General features: G+C 35.0%; 2 protein-coding genes and 1 non-coding gene across 3 annotated transcripts; all 3 read right to left on the reverse strand.

Moving 5' to 3' along the window:
- Positions 1-347: 347 nt before the first annotated feature.
- On the reverse strand, positions 348-6,045 carry ARP9 (actin-related protein 9). The gene is made up of 20 exons (XM_089617567.1): positions 5,923-6,045; positions 5,746-5,818; positions 5,496-5,605; positions 5,332-5,391; positions 5,162-5,227; positions 4,926-5,046; positions 4,614-4,789; positions 4,256-4,376; positions 3,954-4,018; positions 3,249-3,338; positions 2,635-2,685; positions 2,382-2,513; positions 1,995-2,084; positions 1,845-1,915; positions 1,548-1,756; positions 1,385-1,428; positions 1,266-1,315; positions 1,006-1,051; positions 869-919; positions 348-764 (listed from the first exon to the last, which is right to left on the reverse strand). Exons 1-20 carry the CDS (start codon positions 5,923-5,925, stop codon positions 621-623), a joined length of 1,773 nt encoding a protein of 590 aa, XP_089473693.1. The 5' UTR covers positions 5,926-6,045; the 3' UTR covers positions 348-620.
- On the reverse strand, positions 362-488 carry LOC149393376 (U11 spliceosomal RNA). Its single transcript, XR_016299990.1, has one exon. It is a non-coding gene; the product is annotated as a U11 spliceosomal RNA (small nuclear RNA).
- Positions 6,046-11,686: 5,641 nt separating the features above from the next.
- Positions 11,687-13,968, reverse strand: LOC149393377 (HR-like lesion-inducing protein-like protein). The gene is made up of 5 exons (XM_089617671.1): positions 13,646-13,968; positions 12,516-12,630; positions 12,312-12,401; positions 12,122-12,220; positions 11,687-12,030 (listed from the first exon to the last, which is right to left on the reverse strand). Exons 1-5 carry the CDS (start codon positions 13,711-13,713, stop codon positions 11,929-11,931), a joined length of 474 nt encoding a protein of 157 aa, XP_089473797.1. The 5' UTR covers positions 13,714-13,968; the 3' UTR covers positions 11,687-11,928.
- Positions 13,969-23,898: the final 9,930 nt, after the last annotated feature.

Below are 23,898 nucleotides of genomic sequence, written 5' to 3' on the forward strand. Positions count from 1 at the left end.
ACTATTTACAAAAAATTTACACAGAAAATGACTTGAGAGTTTCGATGATGATTATTTACAAAAAAAATGACTTAAGATTTTAATAACAGTACATTTTCAAACCTTTTGTTGTTTCCATATTTTGTTAAGAATTCGATTTCTCTATCCTTCATCCAAAAATATACTAGATTTTTTAAAACAAATTAAAATTATATACTTTTTAGTCTGGATAGTCCCTTGAAAATATTTGCTGCCAGTTAATTTAAAACTCATGTCGTAGATATTATTTCATCAACGCAACAAATTAAAATAATTTATATTCTTAATATATATATATATATATAACTATATAGTAGTAAATGCAAAGATTGAAACTAAAAACAGGAGGGTCGGCCAAAGCGAGCCAACCCTATTGAGGGGTTCCACAAATTGTGTCGGCCATATGTCTTGATAGCCATACAGCACTCACTCACAGTGAGCGTGGCATATATAGCCAACCGACCCTTTTAAATCTTCTACGTCAAACTACAGACTCTATTTATACTCTCTCTTCGCTCTTATTGTCCCGTTTGTTTCCGATGTGGGACTACTTAACTTGGCTCACATGCCAACAAACAAACAAACAACCCTTTTCTTTTGGTTCATGAGTTGATGTAACACATGGCCTGGGCTTGAAGATAGAAAGAGTCTTTGTACTTCCTTCCGCTTCCGATGTGAATGCCGTTGCGGATCCAATCCTCTCTGTGTATCCAAGCATCCCGTCCCAAATCGAGGACTCCGATAATCTGGGAAAGAGCAAAGAGTTCAGGTTGTTCCATGAAACATGTCTAGATAGATGTGTGTGGGGAAAAAAAAACTAAGAGGTGATTTTTTTTTTTTTTTTACTTACCGCCCCGCCTTTCCATGCTACGAAATTCGGATTTGTTCGTGATTGTAAGACCTGTTGAAGTGTGGATAAATTAAGCTAATAACCATTTTTCGCACTAAGATTCGAGCATGGATTTTGGCATTATACTGAGTACTGACCTCGACAGTGTCTATGGCCTCGTTTGAGGGAATTGAATTCAATACCCTGCAACAACAAACATATAATGTTCTGAGAAGATTGGAGGGTTCATTCGTCTATGATTAAACCTCAATAATTTGAGTTTAGAGAAACTGTTTGATACACAACGGAACAATTGGGTGTAACTCAGAATATTCAAGTGTTTACTTTCTTTTCAATTTGTGTTTTGTTTAATTTTTTGTTTCCGGAGATTTGTTATTTTGAAAATAAAGAGACAAACCTGTCCTCCACAGCAGGTATAAGACCAGAGGTTAAAGCCACGCCACCAATCTGCAAACAAGAAATAATTCATCTCTTTGCGAATTCACATCTCAAGCATACGTGTAACCCAAAACTTACCAATTGTATGCTACAGAACAATTTTCTCTGCAGCTCAATACGTCCTGTCATCACACCACACAAAGCAGTTCATAATTTATAAAATTAAAAAAAAAAAAAAAAAAAAAAAAAAAAAAAACCACAGTGAGAGAGAGAGAGAATGAAAGAAATATAAAGTGTGTACCTGATGAGAGAATGCTACTTGTTATGGCTTCCGCAAGGCCAACTGTCTCTTCTTTCTTCGGCTTAGCGTTAGTGGAAAAAACTGGATAGTTCTCCCATAATGGTAGCCCGATATTAAATCCTGGATAAAAACCACCATCTGCCATTTCAGGTCGTCTTTGAAATTCCATTTGCCATGGATCTTCCAGCATATCCTCGTAATCTTGGAACCTGGAAAAGTGAACCGGTAGATCTATCGTATGTAATTTACTGTATACATGATTATGTATTTATATCATGATCAATAAAAATTGCTAACCATGTGCGCGGCGGTGGAGGATACTCGTCTGGAACCAAAAGCATCGGGTAAAACAAACCCATTGGAGGGACCTATTTAACGCTCAAAATGAATTGAATTCCGGGTTGATATAATAAGAAGAGAAGATAAAACTAATTTTTAATGACTTACGTTTAGAGCAACGAGTCTTGTCTTGTGGGATCCAGCTGGCATATCATCTTCATACGAATGAACTACAGCAACACCATCAAGTTCACCCTCCTGTGGGAAGCTCGGTAAAGTTAGTAAGGCAAATATGGGTAGAAACTAGAAACTACGAGTGCCTAAGTATGTGCATAATATGGAATGGTTTCCCTGGGAAGCTCGAGAATGTTAATAACGAAAACTTGGCATAAATGTTTAAGCATGGACAGAATAAGTATGAACATAATATTTATTGGTTGGTTTCTAGCAACGACCTACTACTTATTATACTTTAAAACAAACCCATGAAAACAGTTTGGGTGTTTAGGAGAAACCTGACTAGCATTTTGTATGTGAAATGAAAGATCAACTCACTTTGATTTCACAATATGATTCTTTTAGTTTGTTTAGCATCAAGAGGTCTATTGGTTTTGCCAGAATATCTGTATGTATCTGTGGCCATGTCCTGTGGTGTTTCAGAGTCCAAAGAAGACATCTCGATATATCCTGCAACGGTGTCCTCGTATTAAATCCAACAAAAAAGAGATTCATCCAAAAATATTATGATAATCAAAATAGACCGGAAAGTAATCAAGAAAACCCGTGATTATGCTTTTGTGAAACCAACCTCTCCACCATAAGGCAAAGTCTTCTCGGTATTAGGCAAAGCAACTCCGTCCTGAGCAAAACATACTGGTTATTAATCATAATTTTTATAGCATTTTTGTTTCTTCAGCGACATGTAAAACTAGAAACTTGCACATATATGTAAATAATATTCTACTTCTACTAAATGTGTGATAGCGTGGAAGCAACAGCTGGTGAAATGCAAGTTAAGTAAGACTTTAGCAAAGGAAAGGAGATTATAAACAATGGCTGTGGCTAGTTACTGAAACGCTAATGGTAGCTTTATGACAGACTTGGTATGGAAGAAGACAATACATAGAGATGCAGTTTAAAATCACTAGCTTTGTGTGATTGAGCACAACGATCGGACGTTATTGTAGCAGTTGTACCCAGTTGCTCTAGAGCTGCGTTTTCAATGTAAATCTTCATCCTTTATTGGAAGAAAAAAAAATGCTCGGTTATAAAGTACCAAAACACGAAATTCTTTTCCTTTCTCATTTTTTATTTATTTATTTCAAATGTAAATAACACATGTCAAGTAGCATCTGAACCCTCTATACACTAAGACAAGTTGGATGTTGTAACAAGCAAAATAAATCATAAAGAAGAGCATACCTCTACACAAACTACTGAGGTCACTTGAGCGCCAATGTTTACAACACACGCTGTAGATAGCCCATTGCCAAAAACAGAGGCTAGACCTTCCTGCAGCATTGAATCCGTAGACTTATAAATGTTCAAATAATCATCCTCTCATCTATGTTAAGACCACTAAACACAAATTTGGTGGGACCAAGAACCACTCAAGACAAATATTTAATCAAACATACGTGGGACCCTAAATGTGCAAAGTAGCCATCATAACTGTAATGCATGCATGGGAAGCAACAAGTGTGTGTGTGTGTATATATATATATATATATATATATATATATATATATATATATATATATATCTAAATTGTGAACAGCTGAAGACTCTATATATATGTAAAAGAATGAGAAATTCTAAAATTCGATCCGTGAATCCGTTCAAACCCCTTAAAACCTTTCATCTCTCCCGTCTTCCCAAATACACAGTAATAGTCCATGAATACAGAGAGAAAAATCGGATCTCCTTCTTTTATTTTTTCTTCAAACTTGATAAATGTCACCAGTTGAGCATCAGAAGGGGGTATAGACTACAGAGGAACCAGAGTATTGCTTTATGGGGTTATCTATTATTTATTCTAATAATAAAAAGTATGTATGTCAAGTACGTATCCGCACCAAAAGCTTAGGTATTAACACAACCTAAATGTATGAATAAACATATTCTCACCTGGTGCACCACTGCAGAGCTAAATCGTAAGTCACGCAAGACTAAGCTCAATATCTCCTTTATCTCTGGTTTAAATAAATGAAAAAAAAAAACAAAAAAACAAAAAACAAAGTAAGTCCTCTACTTAATCAGATGGACAAAAGAAATAGGGTCTTCATAGAAATAACTGAACAACATATATATTACAGTATAGAGAGTAGACACATCATACATCAAGCTTCTCTTCACAGACTCATTTGCAGGCCTTATATGCTTGAAGTACCAAAGTTTCAGTTTGATATGCCAAACTAACATGTTATTACCTCGATTATCGTATGTCTCTGGGATGACAATAATTGCGGAGTGCATGATTCTTTCAGATATACCGATTTGTAATTTTTCTGTCAAAATCCAGTCCCAGATAGCGTACAAATCTTCCAATACCTGGTGATAATGGGAAATGAAAAAAAGTAGAAACATAAAGCATGTATTTTAACAGGTTTCTTCGTTGCGTGCATATATCTATCAAAATCAATTGCAAATGGCAGTTTTTTCTTTTTTTGGTAATGTACTACTGCCAATAGACTTTTCCTTGACCAGAAGATTACCGCTAATCTAACCTCTCCTGTCGAATAATTATTATTATATGTCTATCAGAAAGCTGATGAAATGAATCTGTACCTGCTGCATCGGATAATGCTGTGAAATATTCAGGTGACCCCTGCGAATAGGACGACGCAAGCAATAAGGCTCTGCCGGGGATATCTTTAGGGCTTCCTCTCCAAAAATTGACTGCTTGAATTTTGGTTCACTCGAACTAGGTTCAATTAAATTGGCGTCTTCAAGAACGTAACTTTCTGCTTAATATATAGCGAATGGAAAATCAAATAACAATATCTACAGTCAGCGGTTCTCATTGTTACTTGGAAATAGGCGTTGCATAACCCACTAAAGCCCGTTCCAAAGTTAAAAATAAAAAAAATAAAATAAAACCTTGACGCTCTTCTACAATTGTTGCTGAAGATGAATTCGGGTTCTTCTCGTACACGTCCGTCCAAGAGAACGCAGCGTCCCTCCTGTTATTCTGCGGATTATACCCATCAACGCGTCCCATCTACAAAATAGCTTCAGCATTAGACCGAGCTTAAACAAAGCTAACATAACACATACAAAACTTTCCAAAAGAAGAGAGAGAGCTTTCAAAACCATTGTCTAACCATAGCTCATACCTTGCGCGGCAAGGAATTGTTCACAACCTCCTCAGCCAAAAACGGAATCTTTAACATCGATGCAATCTATAAAGTAAAAATAAAATTAAAAAGTATGAGAATAGTGACATTATACTTGAAAAAAATTAACCTATAAACCATAAGACTTAGTATTTTACTCAATGACTCACAGAATCATAGGCCCTTTGTCTATCCTTTTGCTGACCAGTAGTGATCTGAGAATTGAGCATCTGGGAAACCAACCAATAAGTTAAGTTACCGAAATTATAAAGAAAAAAAAAGGCAATTCATAACTATAGACAACTATAAGAATATGATAAACTAAAATGAAAACCTGATCTTGAACATTTCTTCTGGGTACTTCGTTCGTGTAACGAGCAATGCAATGTGGAACATTGAAAGGAACGTCCTGTGAAGCGAGTCCGATTCTGACATTCGCAGAACCTAAGTTTTTTATTTTATTTTTTAAAATCAAATAAATAACAGACCAAAATTCAAAAAGACTGCATATAAACGAATATTATATATATATAGATATATATATATATATATATATATATATACATATATATCAAAGAAATTACCAGGATTGATTATGACTAGATTAGAGCCTCTTTGGGAGATGAGTTGTGAAGGAACCACCGATTTTAGGTAATCCTGAATTATTTACAGCCATTACGAATAACAACAACAACACCAACACCAACACAAACTGCGCAATTTTAATCGATCGAGAGAGATGAGAGTTTAGGGTTCGTTACCATGGTCGCAGAGAGTGAGTGAGTGGGCGTGAAAAATGGGTCGATAGTCCTTCGTTTTTGCAGCGTTCTTTGCTTTGCAGAGACTTTGTTTGGGAACGGCAGTCAATTAACGACGCAAATGGTCTCAAACGACAATGTATGAGAAAGCATTAGTCACAAGGCTGATTTTGAAACTTTCTGTTAATTTCCTGCTAATAGCCACAACAATCTATTAACAGTATGTTAAAAGACTTGAATGACCTCAAATAACTCCCGCCCACTTTCACCCCAAAAATTAAAAAATTAAAATATTAAAAATATTCGATCAATAACTACTCGCGCTATTCGAGGAACATCATTAACGTCATTAATTAATACCACCAAATCACGCAACCTCAACAATTCACTCGAACACAATTTCAAACCCAAAAAAATCCAAAACATTTCAGAGCCAAAAAAATAAAAAATCTCGGACCGAAACTCAGACGATCGAAGAAGTTCTGGAATTTTTCGGCGATTGAAGAGTTTCCGGAAGCTTTTATGCGATTGAAGATCATAAACACTCGAACCTGACGCCGAAGAAAATGTAATATCCCGAGTCTTTTTTTTTCAAAAATGGATGTCCTAAATTTTTTTGACGGTTTTAAAATTTTATTAACAAAATAACTGGTATATGGAATGGGTTTAAAAAATAACTGTTAATTAATTCAATTGATAGTGTTTTTGAGAGTATTTTTATGAGTGAAAAATATGTTAAATAGTCGATTGGGTTTAAAATCGAAACAGAAATAATTTTTTTTCCTTACTGTGGTGATTTGTGTTTGCATGCTAATTAGTCTTAGATGATTAGAGTGTTAATTAGGGTTTGCATGTTATTTTTTTTCTTACTTTATCGAGAAATTGTGTTTGCATGCTAATGTTTTTGTTCAAGACTATTAATTAAGGGTTTGTAATTTGAGAATGGCGTTGGTTTGAAATCAATAATATTGTTTGAGTGAATGGCCAAGAGTTAAGGCCGAGAGTTAATGGATGAGTGTTTTTGTGTATTTGATGTTACGATGTTTTGTACTTGTCTTATTAACAGATATAATTGCAATGGCGAAGAAATCTCCATCGAAGAAAAAGGTGAACACCGAGGACAGACAAGAAAAAGAGATCAAGTCGTCTATTTACATGCATATTAGTTAATTAACTACCAATTTACATCAGTGTGAGTGTGATTGCGACCAAATTTAGTTAATTAACTGCAAACTTTTATCATTTTTTTTGTCTATTTACATGCATATTAGTTAATTAACTATCAATTTACATCAGTATGAGTGTGATTGTGACCAAATTTATTGTCTATTAACATGTAATCAGTAAGTTAATGTAAGCAGTAAATTGGCTGTTAATTAACAAAGATTCTCAATCTAAAAACATTCACTATCAACTAAATTAAATATGCATTAGAGTTAAAATTCAACAAAAAATAATCATAGTAATAAGACATGTCTTGAAAAACTTAAAACAATAGTCACGTAGAAACTGAAGCCCAAAAAAATGAAGAACTATCATCCATGGTGTAGCGTCGGGTTATGAACAGTGGGAAAAAAATGGACATTCAAATTTCTGAAATTATGAAACACCAAAGAATTGTAAAATTTGAATTACAATTGGCGGCCAAACAAGGATCAGAATTATCGCCAAAATGAAAACAAAATAATATAATTAAATGAAGAATATATTTACAAATTGTATATTAATGTTTTGCCATGAAAATAGAAACTAATTAGCTAAAGTCAACAGCTGAAATTTTCCAAATCCACACGTCCAAAAATTCAAAAAAATCACGTTAACTACTTTCCTAATCGATTTGATTCAAAATTTAAAAAAAAAAATGCCTAAATTATAATTAGCGGCCGAATTAATAAGGGCAAATGTGTAAAACAAAGTCAATTAATGAGATGCCAAGTAAACAACTTGACTATTTACATATTATTAATGAAAGATTGGCTAAAACACAATTGTTAGCGTTTATGTGGCTTACGTAGCCAATTTTTTGTTTTTTTTTATTGGAGAATCATATGTCACCATTTTGTAACTATGGTTTCTTTTTCAAAAAATTTGGTAAGTAAGCCACCTAAATTTAGAGAATTGTTAAATAGTCAATATTGACCCTGAAATTTGAACAATGATTGAAGACTTCGAATAGTTCGACCCAAAGCCGGATCAAGTAACCACGCCCGAGTCGGGTGTGAGAAACTCGTAATTCACGAGTCTCTCTCCTATAGATCAAGAACGTTCTTCATTCGTTGCGGAGACCTGCAAGTAAGAAGAAGAAGAAGAAAATGAGCTAACGGGACGCATGTGTGCCTCCTATGCGCGCTCCGACGTTCAATATTCATATGATTGATATGTTTGAGGTGGGGGCAGCGATATTTGTAAAGAATAATTTATGAGATTTGTGGCTCAATCAAAGAAAACTGTGTGCGAAAGGTCTTCGACAGCTTTCGGAAATCTAGAATCGAGTAGAGAGTTTTTATAATTTATTACATGGATCCCTCTACGAGGAGGGGTATTTATAGATGTTAGAGGGCTGAAAAAAAAACCTAAAAAGTCATATTCGGGAGAGGCAAGGCGCACGCAAGCGTAGGTGCATGCGGTTGTCAGCGGGTCGGCGCATTGAGCGCTAGCGCTTTACGCGTCGCACGCTAGTGTCCGCCTGGTGCGCGTCAGCTCGCGCGTGGTTCATTTCTTTTGACATTCTTGCCTTCACAGGCTCGAGTTGGGCTTGACCACGTCTCGCCGTGGGACGTCTCTTTTAGTCCTTCATGGGTCCGAGTTCGGCTTTTTCTATAGCTTGGCCCATTATGCTTTTGATGTGGAATTCCTCGTAAGTCACAAAGAGTTTAATATTTTCGATTTTTCAAAAACGACCGACAACAGTCAATATTCGATCCATTTTAAGTAAATAGTCGTAATGGTGACATGGCATGATGTGGCATCATATGGTAGATTATTATTTCCATATTTGCCTTTTTGTTTGCATGACTTGAAATTTTTTGTTCACGTTTTTTAATTCAAATTGAGCTAATTATTATAAATTAATTGATTTATTTCTAGAAATTAGTTATTCTACAATTTAAATTTATGGACAATTAGACCAGTATCCCGATAGTCTACCATCCTCTTAGAAAGTAGCTCAAGTTTCATTTTATTAAAAAAAAAGACCACCAGACTCACAGTAAATTAATTAGTTAAAGAGTAAATTTATTAGGGTGATTTGTTATTTAATGAGTAAACTTTGGCATATTTAAAAGAGCAAGAGAAATAGTTAGTTGCAACAAATTCTTGTCAAATTTATTAGGGTGATTTGTTATTTTCATAAATGTAAAAATAATTTTTTGGCCTCATATTTTTACCCTATCCCGTCACTCTTCCTCACTAACTCAACCACATTCTCTCCTCTCTCTCTCTCTCTCTCTCTCTCTCTCTCTCTCTCTCTCTCTCTCTCTCTCTCTCTCTCTCTCTCTCTCTCTTCTTCTCTCTTTCCTCCACTTCCAGCATCAGTTTTTGCCAAACCGAAGGGAGGCGAAGTACACTTCTACCACCAAAGGATAGTACTTGTTGTTTAGCCGTTTTTTGGATTTAATATTTGTGGACACGTGGTGTGCTTATAATAGTCACGTGCTTAGTCTTGGGTGGGCTCAAAATCACTCTTCAAAATTCCAAAGGGCTCAAGGGAGTTTAGGACAAGGCCAAAAACATCCGAGAGCTTCAGATGGATCTTAAATCGTGTAGTGGGTCGATGGAATTTTCCTCTTACTAAGTGAAGAGCATGATAATTGATTTCTCAAGCTCTTTGACACTTTTAGAGAGGAAAATGTAATTTGGCTTGATTAGCCTTGGTTTGTGAAAGAAAGTGTTTGAGAGAGAGTAAATATTTCTTCTCTCATTCTAGAGAGAATGGAAGTAGATTATCTTTTTTTTTTTTGTGTTTTTATTGTGTGAGTGGAGTGGTTTTTCTCTTTGTTTTTTTGGATATCAAATTTGTTTGTGAGAAAAAAAATCAAGGGAGGAAAGTGAGAGAGAAATTTGGCATGAGTGTTTCTAGTTTTTTTTTTATTTCTTGAGAGAAAGTGATGAAATGAAAGGGGTATTTATAATGTTTTGAGGGTTTTTGAAGTGCTTTGTGTGGCCCAGCCGAGATTGGCGTAAAAATGGTGTTTTGGTGCTCTTGGGCGAGCAAAAATAAGCTTGGGAGAGATCATTTGGGCGAATGACATCATCATGCAGGGAGACAAAAGGCTGAGAGTCGGCAGTCACGTGAGGGGAAAGCAATGTGTATGCGCGTGGAGATAGGAAGTTGGAAGGATGTGTCATCTCTAACCAAATACTCAATTTTTAACACCAGAAATCATATTCTTCATAACTCTATTATTTTAATAATTTAAACATCTTTCTATATATTATAATATAACCCATATTTATTTGACTTGTATACTTTGCAACAAAATAATGTTATATTTACAAAATAAAATAAACACTCATATTATATATAACATTTTACGAAAATACTATTTTTTTTTTATCTATTTGTGATGTCATGTTATTTATTTTCTAGTTTGTTTGCAATGAATGCAATTTTTTTTTTATCATATATCATGATTAATTATTTATATCAAATTAGAATAAACTAATATAATTATACATGTAATTTTGTGATAAATTAATACAATTACACACATAATATATAAATATAATTAGTGGATGAAAATATGAGTGGATGGATTAAGTTCAGTGGAAAATAAAGGAAAAGAAAGTGATGGATTATAAATTGTTGAAAAGTTGATTGGTATAGTGTGAAGAAAGATTATAATTCATATTTTTGTTGTTTAGGTACAGATAAAAAAATAGAGAAGAATGATTGATGTTTATTGTAATAAAATTATGATATTATCTTTATATGTGCATAATAAATTATATCTATAAATATTATATGGTAACTTACTTTATTTTTTGTTTTCATCTTTCCAACTCCACCCAAATTGAGAGAGATAGATATTGGTGGGGCCCACGGAAAATAATCTCTCTTAATCCCTTCTTTTTTTTCCCTCCTCCTTACCAAACAGCACAAGTGATTAATTTACACAGTTCAATCACTCATACTTAATCCATCCATCATGTTTCCTTATACCAAATAAGGTCTTAGTATCATAGTTAATTTGTAAATAAATAAATTATTATTATATTATTAAAATCTCACTCCAAAATAGAGTTGAATAAATAGTGAAACTCCAATTCACTACATATTTGGAGCTTCATTAATGGAGTGAGGAATAAAGCTGCATTGGATCAAATACAACTCTATTTTGTCAAATCCCACTCTATTATAAAGTGGATTGGAGATGCTCTAACGACCAAGCGGCAGACCCTACACGACTGACCGATAAGTCAACGTTAATAGCTGGTCTAATTCCACGATAAAAGAGCTCAATTTCCAAACATATTTGTCCATCTGTAATGGTAATGGAGATCACATTGGTAGGTATATAGGCCTATCCGTCCCCGGCTTGCGTCTCAATGATGGGTAAAGTGGTCAAGCTACCTTCACCTGCCAGGTCACTTTGTTTTATAGCTTGGATTTACAGGGATAGATTAAGATAAAAAGATTTTGGTGGATGGATTTATAATATTTATTGTTTGGTGGGAAACAATTGAGTCTTCATGTCTGCTTTTTACGACTATAACGAATTGTTTTATGCTTGGATTGTCATTAAAATTATAATAAAAGTGATTCAGATTGCAAAACAATAATGTAAATTTCTATTCATGAAAAATGTTTTTCAATCTCTCCCCTCGTGACCTAAAATCAACGAAACATATATCTCGTCCCCTATTAACAGGGAGATTAATCCTAATAAAAGGGAAAGAAAGAAGAATCAGAGGATGAAGGAAAAAAAAAATCCCAAAAAGCACCACAAACAATTGATCGACAATCCTGATAAATAATTTAGAAACCTATCCCTTTCTTCTTCAGCAAGTCTAGTTTGTCTTAGACTTCTGTCCCTTTTTCTTGATTTGCCTCTTTGGAATCGAGCTCTTCATCCCAATGAAGAAGAGAAGAGCACCAAAAAGAGCAACGTTCTGCGAAAAAAAAAAGAGTGCATGTATATATATAGTTATAGATCAATGAAGCTGTGGAAATTTCTTAGAGATATTTGGTGTTGATACAAACCTGCAAAAAGTCGTTCAAAAGCACACCAAACACACGCTTCTCGGGGCTGTAGTTGTAGAAGTCGTACAGGATCGGAGTTACCAGAGCCAAGTGGAAAAGCTACATATGAACAACAGTGAATAAGAAAGACCATTTGTATCCATAAATAAATAAATCATCTGCAAAACTTGGATCGTAAATTAGTTCTAACCAGGATATAAGCTCCGAAGGAGCTTCCAAATACGAAGAGGACACCGCCGAGAGCCTTTGAAGCCATGACAGCCGAAACTAGTTGTTTGGCCTGTTTTTTGGTTTTGTTTTTAACGTAGTTTCAGAAATAGAAAGCTAGTCAGAGTCAAACATGGTTAATGTGAAAAGCGCGATTGTATAGATGTCCAAGTTAAAAATATCTCACCTCGATTTCTGGTACTGCGACCCCAACCTTGGCCGAGAGATTCTTCGTGAAGGCGCTGAATTTAGGAACCAACTCTTTTGCTGCAGGCCCGCCATCTGGACCGAGTTCCGTGAACCTGGCCACATATGATCATGTGTCAAACTCTATAAAATACAGACTAATTAATATCTGAAGTTAATTTTTTATTTTATTTTTAAAGAAATCCTGTCCTGGAACGGGAAATGTGGAAATCCAATGCCATTCCGAAAATGACACAAACAACCCTAACTTTGAAAGGCAAAACAGAGACTGAATTGCATAATTGGTTGGCTTATATTGACAGTGTTACATTAATTGATCGAGATTTCTCAAGTCAAATCAACATAGATTGCAGATCTCAACATCAACCTCCGGAATTTTGTTGCACTAAACAATGCTAGAGAGATCTGAATCATCTGATTCTTTCATCGAATTAGGAAGATCTTGTTGAAGAGCACTTGAATTGATCTAAACTAATTATCATTTGACCCCTAATAAATAAGAAGAAAGCCATCAAACCAAACCCAGAGCCTATAAATAACAGCATTGACACATGAGACTTGGGACCGTCTTATGAGAAGAAAAAAAAAATTCAAGAGTAGTGATATATATCAGCGGTGAAAATCAATATAAAAAATTCAATGTAAAGCCTAACCTTACTCCGTTAATTAGTAGACGAAATTGTCAAGTTATGTTGATATACCCGTTTATTACACGCCACTTCAAAGTTCAAACAACAGAAAATATTCGTAATTTAATGAAAGCAAACTTACGTTTTCTTCATTCCCAACAAAAAAGTAGTGTCACAAACGACCAAGGAAACACCAATAAATGATTGATTTAATATGCAGGGATTCTCAATAGTACCCTAAGCCTAAGCCAAAGATTTGGTCCCATTCGTAGTTCGTACCTAGATCAAATCTATATTCTAGACGCACATTCCTTTGTAAAAATACCCGAATTCTAGATCCAGAATCCTATAACAATCTCATTTGACGTTTCAACATCCACGAAAGTTTTCCGTGTTTCAAAATCGAATGCACACTGCACACATACAATAGAATAACAAAACCCTAACGAAAGCAGATCTTAGAGAGGTAGAGAATTCTTACGCTTGCCAAGCGGAGAGGATGAAGAGAGATGCGAAAAAAACACGTCCGAGGAAAGAGAAAAACCCCATTTTTCTTCTTCTTCGAGCAAACGAGATTCAGAGAGAGAGAGAGTTTTATTTTGGCGACAGTAGAAATGACAAAAAGGTAAAGCTTGCTCTCCTTAAATACCGTCAATAAAAAGAGAGAGAGAGAGGTCGTTGGTGATTTTAAAGGTCAATTTATTGGAAAAGTCTCTCTCTCTCTCTCTCTCTCTCTCTCTCTCAGGGCTCTATATGAATCGAAGATGGTGAAGAAGAGAGAGAAGAGAGTGAGCGTGTGTGTTTATTTCTTTTCTGGTATTTCTTTTTTATAAAACTTAAATAAAAAAGAAAAAGAAAATAAAAGAAACGTGCGAGCCACTCAGTGAGTGAGTGACCGAGTAGTGATTTGTTATTGTTATGACCGCTTCGCTAGGTCATGCCGTCTGTAAATAGATTATGCACAAACAAAATTTACTTTTTAGCCTTAAAATTTTAAATTTAAATACTAGGACGCCAGTTTATCAGAGAATTTTTTTTAAACTGGACTTAATAATTAGAAACAAGTTACTAATATACCTCTTATTTAATAAATATCTCAAAATAGACTTTTGCTCATATTTCGGACAAAAATACCTATCAAACCATTTTAACTTATTTTTTACTTGTTTTTTTGGTCATTTTCACTCTTTCTCTCTCTTGGTGTTAACAGATTTTGATGAACTTCGATGATCATCGACAAACACGTGTCGAATTAGTTTTAACATTTTTCTTTCATTTTAAACTCTATATTAGAGAAAATTTTGAGTGTATCGAAATTTATTGAAAATTATCGAAATTAATAATAAATAAGGAAAATTAAGGAAACAACGACTCGTTTTTGGCAATAGCGACTACAAAAGAAGTCGTTGTTGCTTTGAATTCAAATTTATTTCAATTAATTTCGATGAATTTCCATTACTTTCGATGACTTTCGATGACCTTTGAGTATCATCATAAGTCATAGTGATTAATTTGAATTAAAAGTAACATCGACTCTTTTTGTAGTAGCGGTTTCTAAAAGAGTCATTGTTTCCTTAATTTTATTTATTTCTGATAATTTTCGATAAATTTCGATGAAACTTAACATTTTCTTCAATGATAGAGTTTCAAATGATTTTTTTTAAGTTAAATGGGTTGTGGGTATTTTTGTTTGAAATAGGAACAAAAGTCTATTTTGAGATATTTCTTAAATAAGAGGTCCAATAGTTATATTTCTCTAACTATTAAGTCTTGTTTTAAGAATTTTTTTCATTTATTATTTGTTTACCCGTTTTTTCGATTAACATTTTAGGACACGTGTGCGTGGGCAGACTTGGTCACGTGTCTTGCTTCGGTTGGCCCAATGTCACTTTTTTAAACCTCGAAAAGTTCAAGGAAGATCGAGGTAAGAACCCGGAAATCTGAGAGACCTTGACAGTTTACAAATCGTGACCGGGAAGTGGAATAAACTCCTTTTTGAAGCCGGAAAAGAGAGAACTCTTTGTGGCCTAAACCCAAAACGTCCATCTGTCCACGGTTCTAAGCAGATGTTTGAGTGTGGTGATGGTTTTTCGCTCCACGTCACGCCTTAAGTGGGTTCTTCGTGTTTGATTCCTAAGAAAAGAGAAATGTGAGATAGAGGAATGCATAATATTTCTCCCCGACACGTGCTCCGACGCTTAACATTAGTCTATGTGAAATTTTTGTGAGTAGAGATGGCCTTGATCCTCTTAATTTTGATATCAAGTGTGTTTAAGAGAGAATTTAGATGAATAGAAAATTTGGCATTAGTTTGTCTAGAGAGAATGAATTACCTTAAAATGAGGGAATGAATGGGGTATTCATAGTGGTTGAAGGTTTATTTATGGTGAAATACAAGCGGCTTAGTGGGCCCGGGAGGAATGAGCTTCATTCTGACCTCAAGTTGTCTTAGAGTCGGGTGCCACGTTGTTTGGGCGAGAAGATGCTGCTTTGGGCGAGTAGGCCAATGTGTGTGGATGAGCAATTGAGCTTTTGGGCGAGACCCATGCGTGGGAAATTGCATGGGCGAGAAGATCTCTTTTCGTGGGCCAAAGATCTTCCATGGGCAAAGATCTTTCTTGACTGGGCAAGAAGGTATCTTCCTGAGCCTGGAGGGAACGGCCCATCAGGCTGGCGATGACCTCCTTGACTTGGGTGAGGAGCGTGGAAGGCTAATTGGGGCCCTCCTAGCGAGAGGTCTAATGTTGCAGGCAGGAAGACCCTTGTTCCAATCATCGGTATGAGAGTTGTGGCCCCGAGAAAAATGGCATGTCTCCTAGGATGTGGTGTATCCGGACTGTGCCTATAGATGGGCTTATCCCCTTGTCATGGTTTTTTAGGAAGTGAGCTGTTGTTTTTTCTTGGCTCGCGACCATAGAAAATTGAGGCTTAACATTATTCATTGCGTAAACATGAGATACTCAAATCATGATTTGAAATTGTTAGGCTAGTTAGTCTAGTTATATTGCTTCCCGAATTGAACTGATTCAATAGCCGTTGTACTTCATCATTTACAGCTTAAGCTCATTATGGGCCAATATATATATATATATATATATTTTTTTTTTTGCTTCACTGGTTTGAAGCTCCAGTTGACATTTAACTGATGCAAAGTTATCTTGATGTTTATGCAAGGCATATCGTCGATAGTCCATGTGAAGACACTAATATTCAATTTCGAGAAATGAATTAATTCCTTTTTATGTCGCCTTTTAGCTTGGAATAGATGCCAACACATTAATTTGGATATCTTTTGTCTAGCTGAATTTGGGTAACAAGTTGTATACTTGGAACATCTTGATATTTGAGGGTATACCGTTTTCTATCTTTAGGGTTCTTTCGGCTATGTAATTGCTAGTAAACGACAAGGCCCTTCTTCATTTTAAACACGTTCGTGTGGAATGTCATGGAGGCCTCTTGATCCCTTTGATTTCTTTGATTCCATCTGGTCCCTAAAAATGAATGCACTTGGGATACAAAGAGTGGAATGCTCGCATCACGTGAATTTAGGGTAGCCCGAGTATTATATTGAATGGTGACGAACAATCTAATACTATAAATTCCACCATTTTGTTAATTCTAGCTACGGAGACCAAAAAGTTTTATAGATCTAATAAATCTGGTAAGCTCGATATTAGCAGCTATAATTTTAGCTTTATCGATGTCTTTTTTACGAGTGTATTCATAAAATGATATTGATCGAACTCCCATCATTTGTGAGAATTTTGGATACTTTGCATTCGAAGACGTCAAGAGTTAGTACGAGTGCATTATCATCCATGCCTTTGAGCAATCACGCTATGCAAATATGAATCGTTTAAAGAGATTGAATCGTTTGTTAGGGGCAAAATGCAAATTTTCAGAGAGTCTGGTTTTAGATTTATGTTGGTGTGCTTTGATCGAATTCACTGATTCTCTACAATATCAAGAACAACATGATGACATAGCCCGATTAGGCTTCTCGTTGTCCAGTCTTCCTCCCTTAACGGGTAATTGACTCCTTTTGAAGGCTTCGCCCCCCCTTGTTCTGGAATGTAGCCTTAGAAGCTCGACTCCTTTTAGCTCGCTTGCAGCGTACTTTGCAGCAAGAAGCTCTCGTACAAGTCGACAATCTTTGGTCTTGTGACCATAATTATTGTGATGTTTACACTAAGACGATAGTCTCAAGTCCAAGTATTTTATCTTGAAACAAATTTTAATGTTGTCTATATTTATGCTGAATACAACCTCATATTTTTTCCCATCGTCGACGTGTCACTGTTGTTGATGGAAACCTTATTTATGGTTGTTATTTTTTTCGTACTAATTGTACTGCTCATTTGGAAAGTTGGCATTTCAAATGGCGTTGGGAAGTTGGTGTTCCAACAGCTTTAGAAAGTTGGCGTTTCTCTTAGCTTCGAGATTGTTCTGACTAGCAGTCAGTTTTTTTTTTCTAGTTGCCGAGAGATAATTTAATTGGATTCCTTCTATTGGGATATCTTAGTGAGAATGATTTTTAGTATTGCCTATAGTTTGGAGGCGTTCTTGTTGCTAGGGCTTCTTTCTGGTGAGGTGTTCGTCATCGGGACAATAGCTCGAGTAATTCAGACTTTGTGCGTAAAAAATTTAATTTCTCACAAATGGAGCCAACTTCTTGATGTGAGATCTCTCTTAAACAGTCACAAAATTAAAAAGAAATTCAATTTTGAATTTAATAGAAGGATCTAAATTCTTGTAATAAAATATGAATAATGTTGTAAATATATATATATATATATATATATATATATATATGTATATATCTATCTATCTGTCTGCATATAAGATAAAAGGATAACAAAATCATAATAAAAAATTGATGAGTAATGAAGTGAAGATAGAATCAAATAAACACAAAAGTAATTAGAGTAATCTGATGATCTGAACTCGATTATGATATTGCAAGATTACATGGATTTGCGAAGAGAATTTCTTTTTTCAATTTTACATGCACGTTATGTGATATAACATCCAGTAATCTAATCAGGGATCCAAAGGCTAATGTTTATCCGCTACAATAAACTGGGTCAACAATCACAACTTGTTTAGGTGCTACATGTCGCAGTTGTTTTCAATTTCACTATTTCAATCGCACGACACTTTACTCGCGCTTGGTTTTTGGAGATTTTTTGGATATCTACGAAAAATCTCATGGCTATGTGCCACAACCCGCGAGTTTGTAGCTCGCCCACGAGCCGTGACCTTCTCACGTATCTCATTAAAATACACTCATAATGAAGATTGTTTATCTCTAGTAAGCGAGAATAAGGTAGTTTTAGTAAATAGCTACAAGACTTATAGATGAAGTAACATAAATTCATTGGAAAAAATTTCATTTTTACTTTAGATACACAACAAATCTTATAGTGACTATATACAAACCAAAATGCATTCTTTTGTTTGAAACATAATTTACATAACTTGTATACCTAGCGGAGTGTCAGAAAAGCAGCTAGGATCGAAAGTGTACTTAATAAGTATCAAAACATACTATTCCACATGCAAAAGAAACCATCACTCACCACAGGTCGAGCGACACATCTCCGTTCTAGTCTATCCCCTCCTTCTAGGCCACAACTTTTCCTTTATCTACAATACCAATGGTCATAAACTATGAGTCAAAAGACTCACCAAGTAGGAGTCTATCTAATGTTTAAAGTACATTAATGCCATGTGACGTGCCAATAACACATATGGAATGCACATCAAACAAATATTAGAATATGATAATGATTACCCAATGTATACTACCAATACAAAAGCATATCAAATCATGTAGGAATAAAGAGATTAGACTTCACTAGTCCTTTCTATAAGAACTTGTCCCCCATAGTTCGAGATCGGGCATAAAGGTCAAACGATTAACGATCCCAGGTCACAAATCGTGCATGAACTCAACGCCCTAACGACCTTCTGGGCAAACAAGAAACCAACCTCAGGCCCGAGCACTTAGCCTTTTAGTGGCCTAAAGATTTAGTCGGGTATCCTCTGATAGTACCACATTTCAACACATTCGACGCCCAACATGGGTTGTACTTGCCTATACAGGTCCCGCTATCAACGTACTGAGTACAAAGAACCTGTGTTACTACATACATTAATAATTGTGTTTGGTATTCTTCACTATCCTAAGATACCATACTAACTTAACTACAAGAGAACATGGTCTCGGGTTTAATCCCGAGTTATTAGATTTTTCACTTTGCTCGTTTTGAGTGTTTTAAAAGAGGATTCAAGGTGTGACCCTCGTTACCCCTAGGGCAGTTTTCTCACCTAGAATCCCAGAATCGACTGCCCTTGCATCTCCCGTAACCCTGTCTAATGGGTGATTCTAAATTAATGTTAAGTTAAAGGAATGATTAACTAAACAGATAATCAAAGGTATGGGTTGTTAGAGAGTTACGTTTGAACTTAACGGAAAAAAACCTGAATCTTCATTTTCAATAATAGTAGACGAAGCCTTAATCTTGATTAATTTGTCAATTTCAGGGGCTTTCAAGTACTCTATGTTACTAAGAAAGAGAAAAATGCACGTAAGCATATGCGTCCCTTGGTAAGTAGTTGACCTAATTCCCACTTACCTTAACTCATGTCTTGGTAGCTCATTTCCTCTCTAACGTCTATTCGTATGGCGATTTATGAAATTGTGTGAGGAATAAAATGGAGCGTCGAAATCATTAATTATGCACTTACTAATATACTAACAAATTCTCATCACAGAGAAACGAAACTGGAAACCACAGAATCATATCCGTCACAAGGGAAACACACGTTCTAAATTAAGAGAAACAAAGAAAACAGAGAAACGATGTTTTAACGAACTAGAAAGCGAGAGAAAAGAAAACGAATCCTAAAGATAGAGACTAAACGTGAAACCCAAGATATAAGATCAGCTACGTAAGGAAAGCACAAACTACCCAACTCCTTAATTGGGCCGATCCAAAAACTCATAATAGAAGCTCGACGTTAAGGAATTCAGAGAAAACATAACTCGTTTTCTTTCCACTAAGATCCATAAGAAACTAAGATCACTAGTACTAGAGACTTATAATGAAAGTCTTCTCTTAGAACTGTAATAACTAGAAAAAAAAAACTCGGTTGTTAGATTATAAACCTGGTTAGTAAAATAACTCGTTGAAAACTATAGATATAGATTTTGAAAATAATACTTATGTTATTAAGGAAGTAAATTATAATTAAAAAAATTATTTATTAATAATTAAAATACTTAGTATTATAGGAAATAGTAGATAATAGGATTTAAAAAAACCATCTTTTGTTCTTTTTAATTCACTTCCTTAATTATTTTTAAAACTCATTATTTATAATAAGAATATATAAAATATGGATTCGTTTTACTTATGAGTTATAATCAGAATAATTTAAGATCAATCACAAGCTTAAAGGTTATAGAAAATATTTTGAAAAACCGTTGTTTTTTGGATGCTTTTCGAATTCAAACACTAAAAACGATTGTTAACCATAACCCACGTAAATCGACTCTCTCGGTTTATCTCAAACCAACGAACCTGGGCTCATTGATACTTTTGATTTGAATCCCGATACCACACACTAAACTTGGTTATCATTATTCACATACATTAATTTTTTCAACATAATACATAAATATAGTTAGACTTTTATAAAAAAAAAAAAAAAAAAAAAAAAAACTTGGATAAACGATTAGGATCGGGAGTCGGAGCGTCTCCGATTCGTCGCCGCTATTGCGTAATTGCCGAGGTTTCGCAGCTCGCGTCCGCACCATCGCTGCGCACGCTCGCATCTTCAAAGGGCTTTGACGTGTTGCCGTAATCGCCGCTAAGTTCGGGCAACTTCTCTCTGCCTCGTCGCCGAACGCGAGTAACGCCTCACTGCTCGTCCGCAACTCGCCAGAACCGTCTTCGTTGTCTCTTCGTACATGTAGTATGACCTCGGAGACATAAACGCAACACAAAAAAAAGACTAGTTAGGTTATAATTTGAACCGAGAATAACCGAAATTTCTCGACTCGAAAACAGTTTCTTAAAAAGATATTCATAAATCGAACGTCAAGCGATTCTCACTTCTAACCCGTCCCAAACACACCTAGGATTCAACTTACATTATCTAAGTTATTCACATCCTAGTGAATTTCAGATTCAATCTAGCAGGCTAACATTCAACCAATAGATTCAAATCCAAACAAATTCAAACTCAAACATAAACATTTAAGCAACTATGTTTATATTTGTATCAAACCACTTCACAAAATCAAAAGCTCATCACAGCTAAAATCAAGCATAACAATCTCAACCTTAAAGCCACTATCATATCAGACTCACAATCCATTTAGAAACATCTTAAAACCGAGCAAATAATCTGAAGATTCGAAACCCCCAAAAGTCATGACTAAAATCAAACCAAAACTCAAATCATCGTAATTTTGTGCAAATCTCCCATTCAACACTTAAAATCCAAGGCCCAGTCATCAATTAAATGATTCAAGATTCAAATCATGAAACCTCCAATTATTTCCAATTTTCGGCCAAATCCAGAATAATTTCAGAAACTCAAACCCTAACTCATGAAATCACACCAAAATGAGCACAAACAGAGGCCAACAACCATAAATCGATGAAAACCTAACAACGAGAACAATGCTCCAACTCTGAAACCCTAAAACTAGAAAAGAGAAAGGAATTTTGAAGTTCCCTACCTCACGAAGCACATGACTCCACGTGATACTGAACTAGTCCTTCTCCACAAATCACGCTCCGACCTTGAAGAAAAATTGAAACTCGAACCACATACACGAACTCAAACGAATCGAATAAGTCGGACAAAGAAGAACGAAGAAAAGAGTGAAGAACGAAGAAAAGAAACGAGATGAAGACAAACCTAGATATCTCGACGACGAAGAACTGCTCCGACGAACTCTCTCACTCTCTATAACGAGGCAAATGGCAAACTAACCTTTTGACATATTTTTATTAGCTAAAATAAAAATTCAAAAAACTTTATTAGCAAAATGAATTTTTAGACTAAAAAATAAATCAAAAAAGAAAATAAAGTCTTCTTAATTATTTATTTCTTTAATTTGACGAGACAGAAAGTCATTTCCTCAGAATGACTTCTCTTTTACGTAATCCTCCATTTCTCTTCTCCACTTTATTTTTTGTTCTCACTTCACTTTGCGTCCACATTTATTTTTCTTATTCAAATGGTCTTTTTTTGTTTCTCCGGTCCCGGAGCTCGAGCTTACTAGTGTTTTCATGCTTCTTCTTCTTGGTATTTGAAAAGTGGGTTTTGAAAGTAAATGGAAAAAATGTCAAGTTTTTACAAAGATAATATTGCAAGATCTTGTTAAAGTTAAGTTAAATAATTTTATTTTACATATATAAGCAACATTTTAGAAGAAAAAGCAATTTCATTAGAGCTTCCATAATTGTTGCAGTCGGGAACAACCACGAATACAAAGAACAACTCGTGTTATTTGTGGTTGTTCTCGGTTGTTCTATTCATTATTTATAATTTGGATGATAATAAGATTATTTATTTATTTTTAAATTATGGCATTTTTATTCCTTTATCACGTGCAAAGTATTGAAACAACAAGGGATTATTCTCAGAGTATTTAGCGGTTGTTGTGTCTTGATTGTGGTTGTTCTCTATTCTTTTAAAAAAATTAAGACATCTTAGTATGCATGTTTGATATTATAATTTGAAATAGCTGCTTTCAAACATTTTTTTTATGGATTTTATTGAAAATCGAACACATTTGACAAATCATACTAGTTCTAGAGTATAATCGGTAATGGATAGATGGCAAAAATTAAAACGAAAAACATTATAATAACAATAAGAAAGTTATTAAGAGTTGGGAGTATCTAATTTAGTGTTTCACTTTAATTTTTAGGAATTATGTCATTTTCGATGTCTTAATCACATGAAAAATCATGGAACAACCAACAGTTGTTCTCAATGTATTTAGCGGTTGTTTTGTCTTGCTTGTTGTTGTTCTCTATACTTTAAAAACTAATTAAGAAATTATTGATGTGAGAAGTCACACCAAAGCAGTCACGACAACTTAGGAAATTAGATGGGTCGATTTAGATTTAGAATTGGGCCTCAAATCTCCGTTGCAAGACCAAATAGGAAAACTTGAAGATTTTTTATATATAGTAAAAATAAGAAAAAAACTGAGTATAAAATAAGCTCGTGGCTGTTTATTATAATATCTCAAAGTAGTACAATAATTTGAATTGGGACGTAAAGATTGCAAGATCGTAGAGTAAGAAAGAAGAACAAAAACTAACGTGCCTGACATAAGCCTAATTATCTTATATTTATAGAACTAGAGGTGAGTTTGCGAGCTCTGGGTTACGGGTGACACGTCGTATGTCAGTTAGAGTTCACTACCATGTTGTGGTACACCTGTCGTTTAAAGACTCATTCGTTAGCAGTTACGGATCGTCCAGGCTGACTGGCCTTGTTCTAGCGAGTCTTCGAGGAGCGATTATCTTGAGCTGATATTTGAATCTTCTATCGGACTGGGGCTATTCTTAGACCTGTCATCACAAATTCATGGGCTTGGGCCCAACTTCCTAGTGTTGGGCCGAATCCCTCTTTTGTTACCTTGTGGACGAAGTCCAACATCAATAAAAATCTGAGTACATATATTTGATCGTATCACTTGAG

Source organism: Urtica dioica, chromosome 6 (genome assembly GCF_054948205.1).
Source record: "Urtica dioica subsp. dioica isolate 48M chromosome 6, U.dioica_male_clone48M_v1_H2, whole genome shotgun sequence".
NCBI lineage: Eukaryota > Viridiplantae > Streptophyta > Magnoliopsida > Rosales > Urticaceae > Urtica > Urtica dioica.

Bases quoted from the DNA above. Each gene is read 5' to 3' on its own strand.
- ARP9 (XM_089617567.1), bottom strand. The intron at 5,228-5,331 runs GTGAGTCATTGA...TTTACTTTATAG, and splicing joins GACAAAGGGCCTATGATTCT to ATTGCATCGATGTTAAAGAT. The intron at 4,019-4,255 runs GTAATAACATGT...TATTTAAACCAG, and splicing joins AGAGACATACGATAATCGAG to AGATAAAGGAGATATTGAGC.
- LOC149393377 (XM_089617671.1), bottom strand. From the start codon at position 13,713: ATGGGGTTTTTCTCTTTCCTCGGACGTGTTTTTTTCGCATCTCTCTTC. The intron at 12,402-12,515 runs GTGAGATATTTT...ACCAAAAAACAG, and splicing joins TCGCAGTACCAGAAATCGAG to GCCAAACAACTAGTTTCGGC. The intron at 12,031-12,121 runs GTTTGTATCAAC...TTTTTTTCGCAG, and splicing joins TTTTGAACGACTTTTTGCAG to AACGTTGCTCTTTTTGGTGC.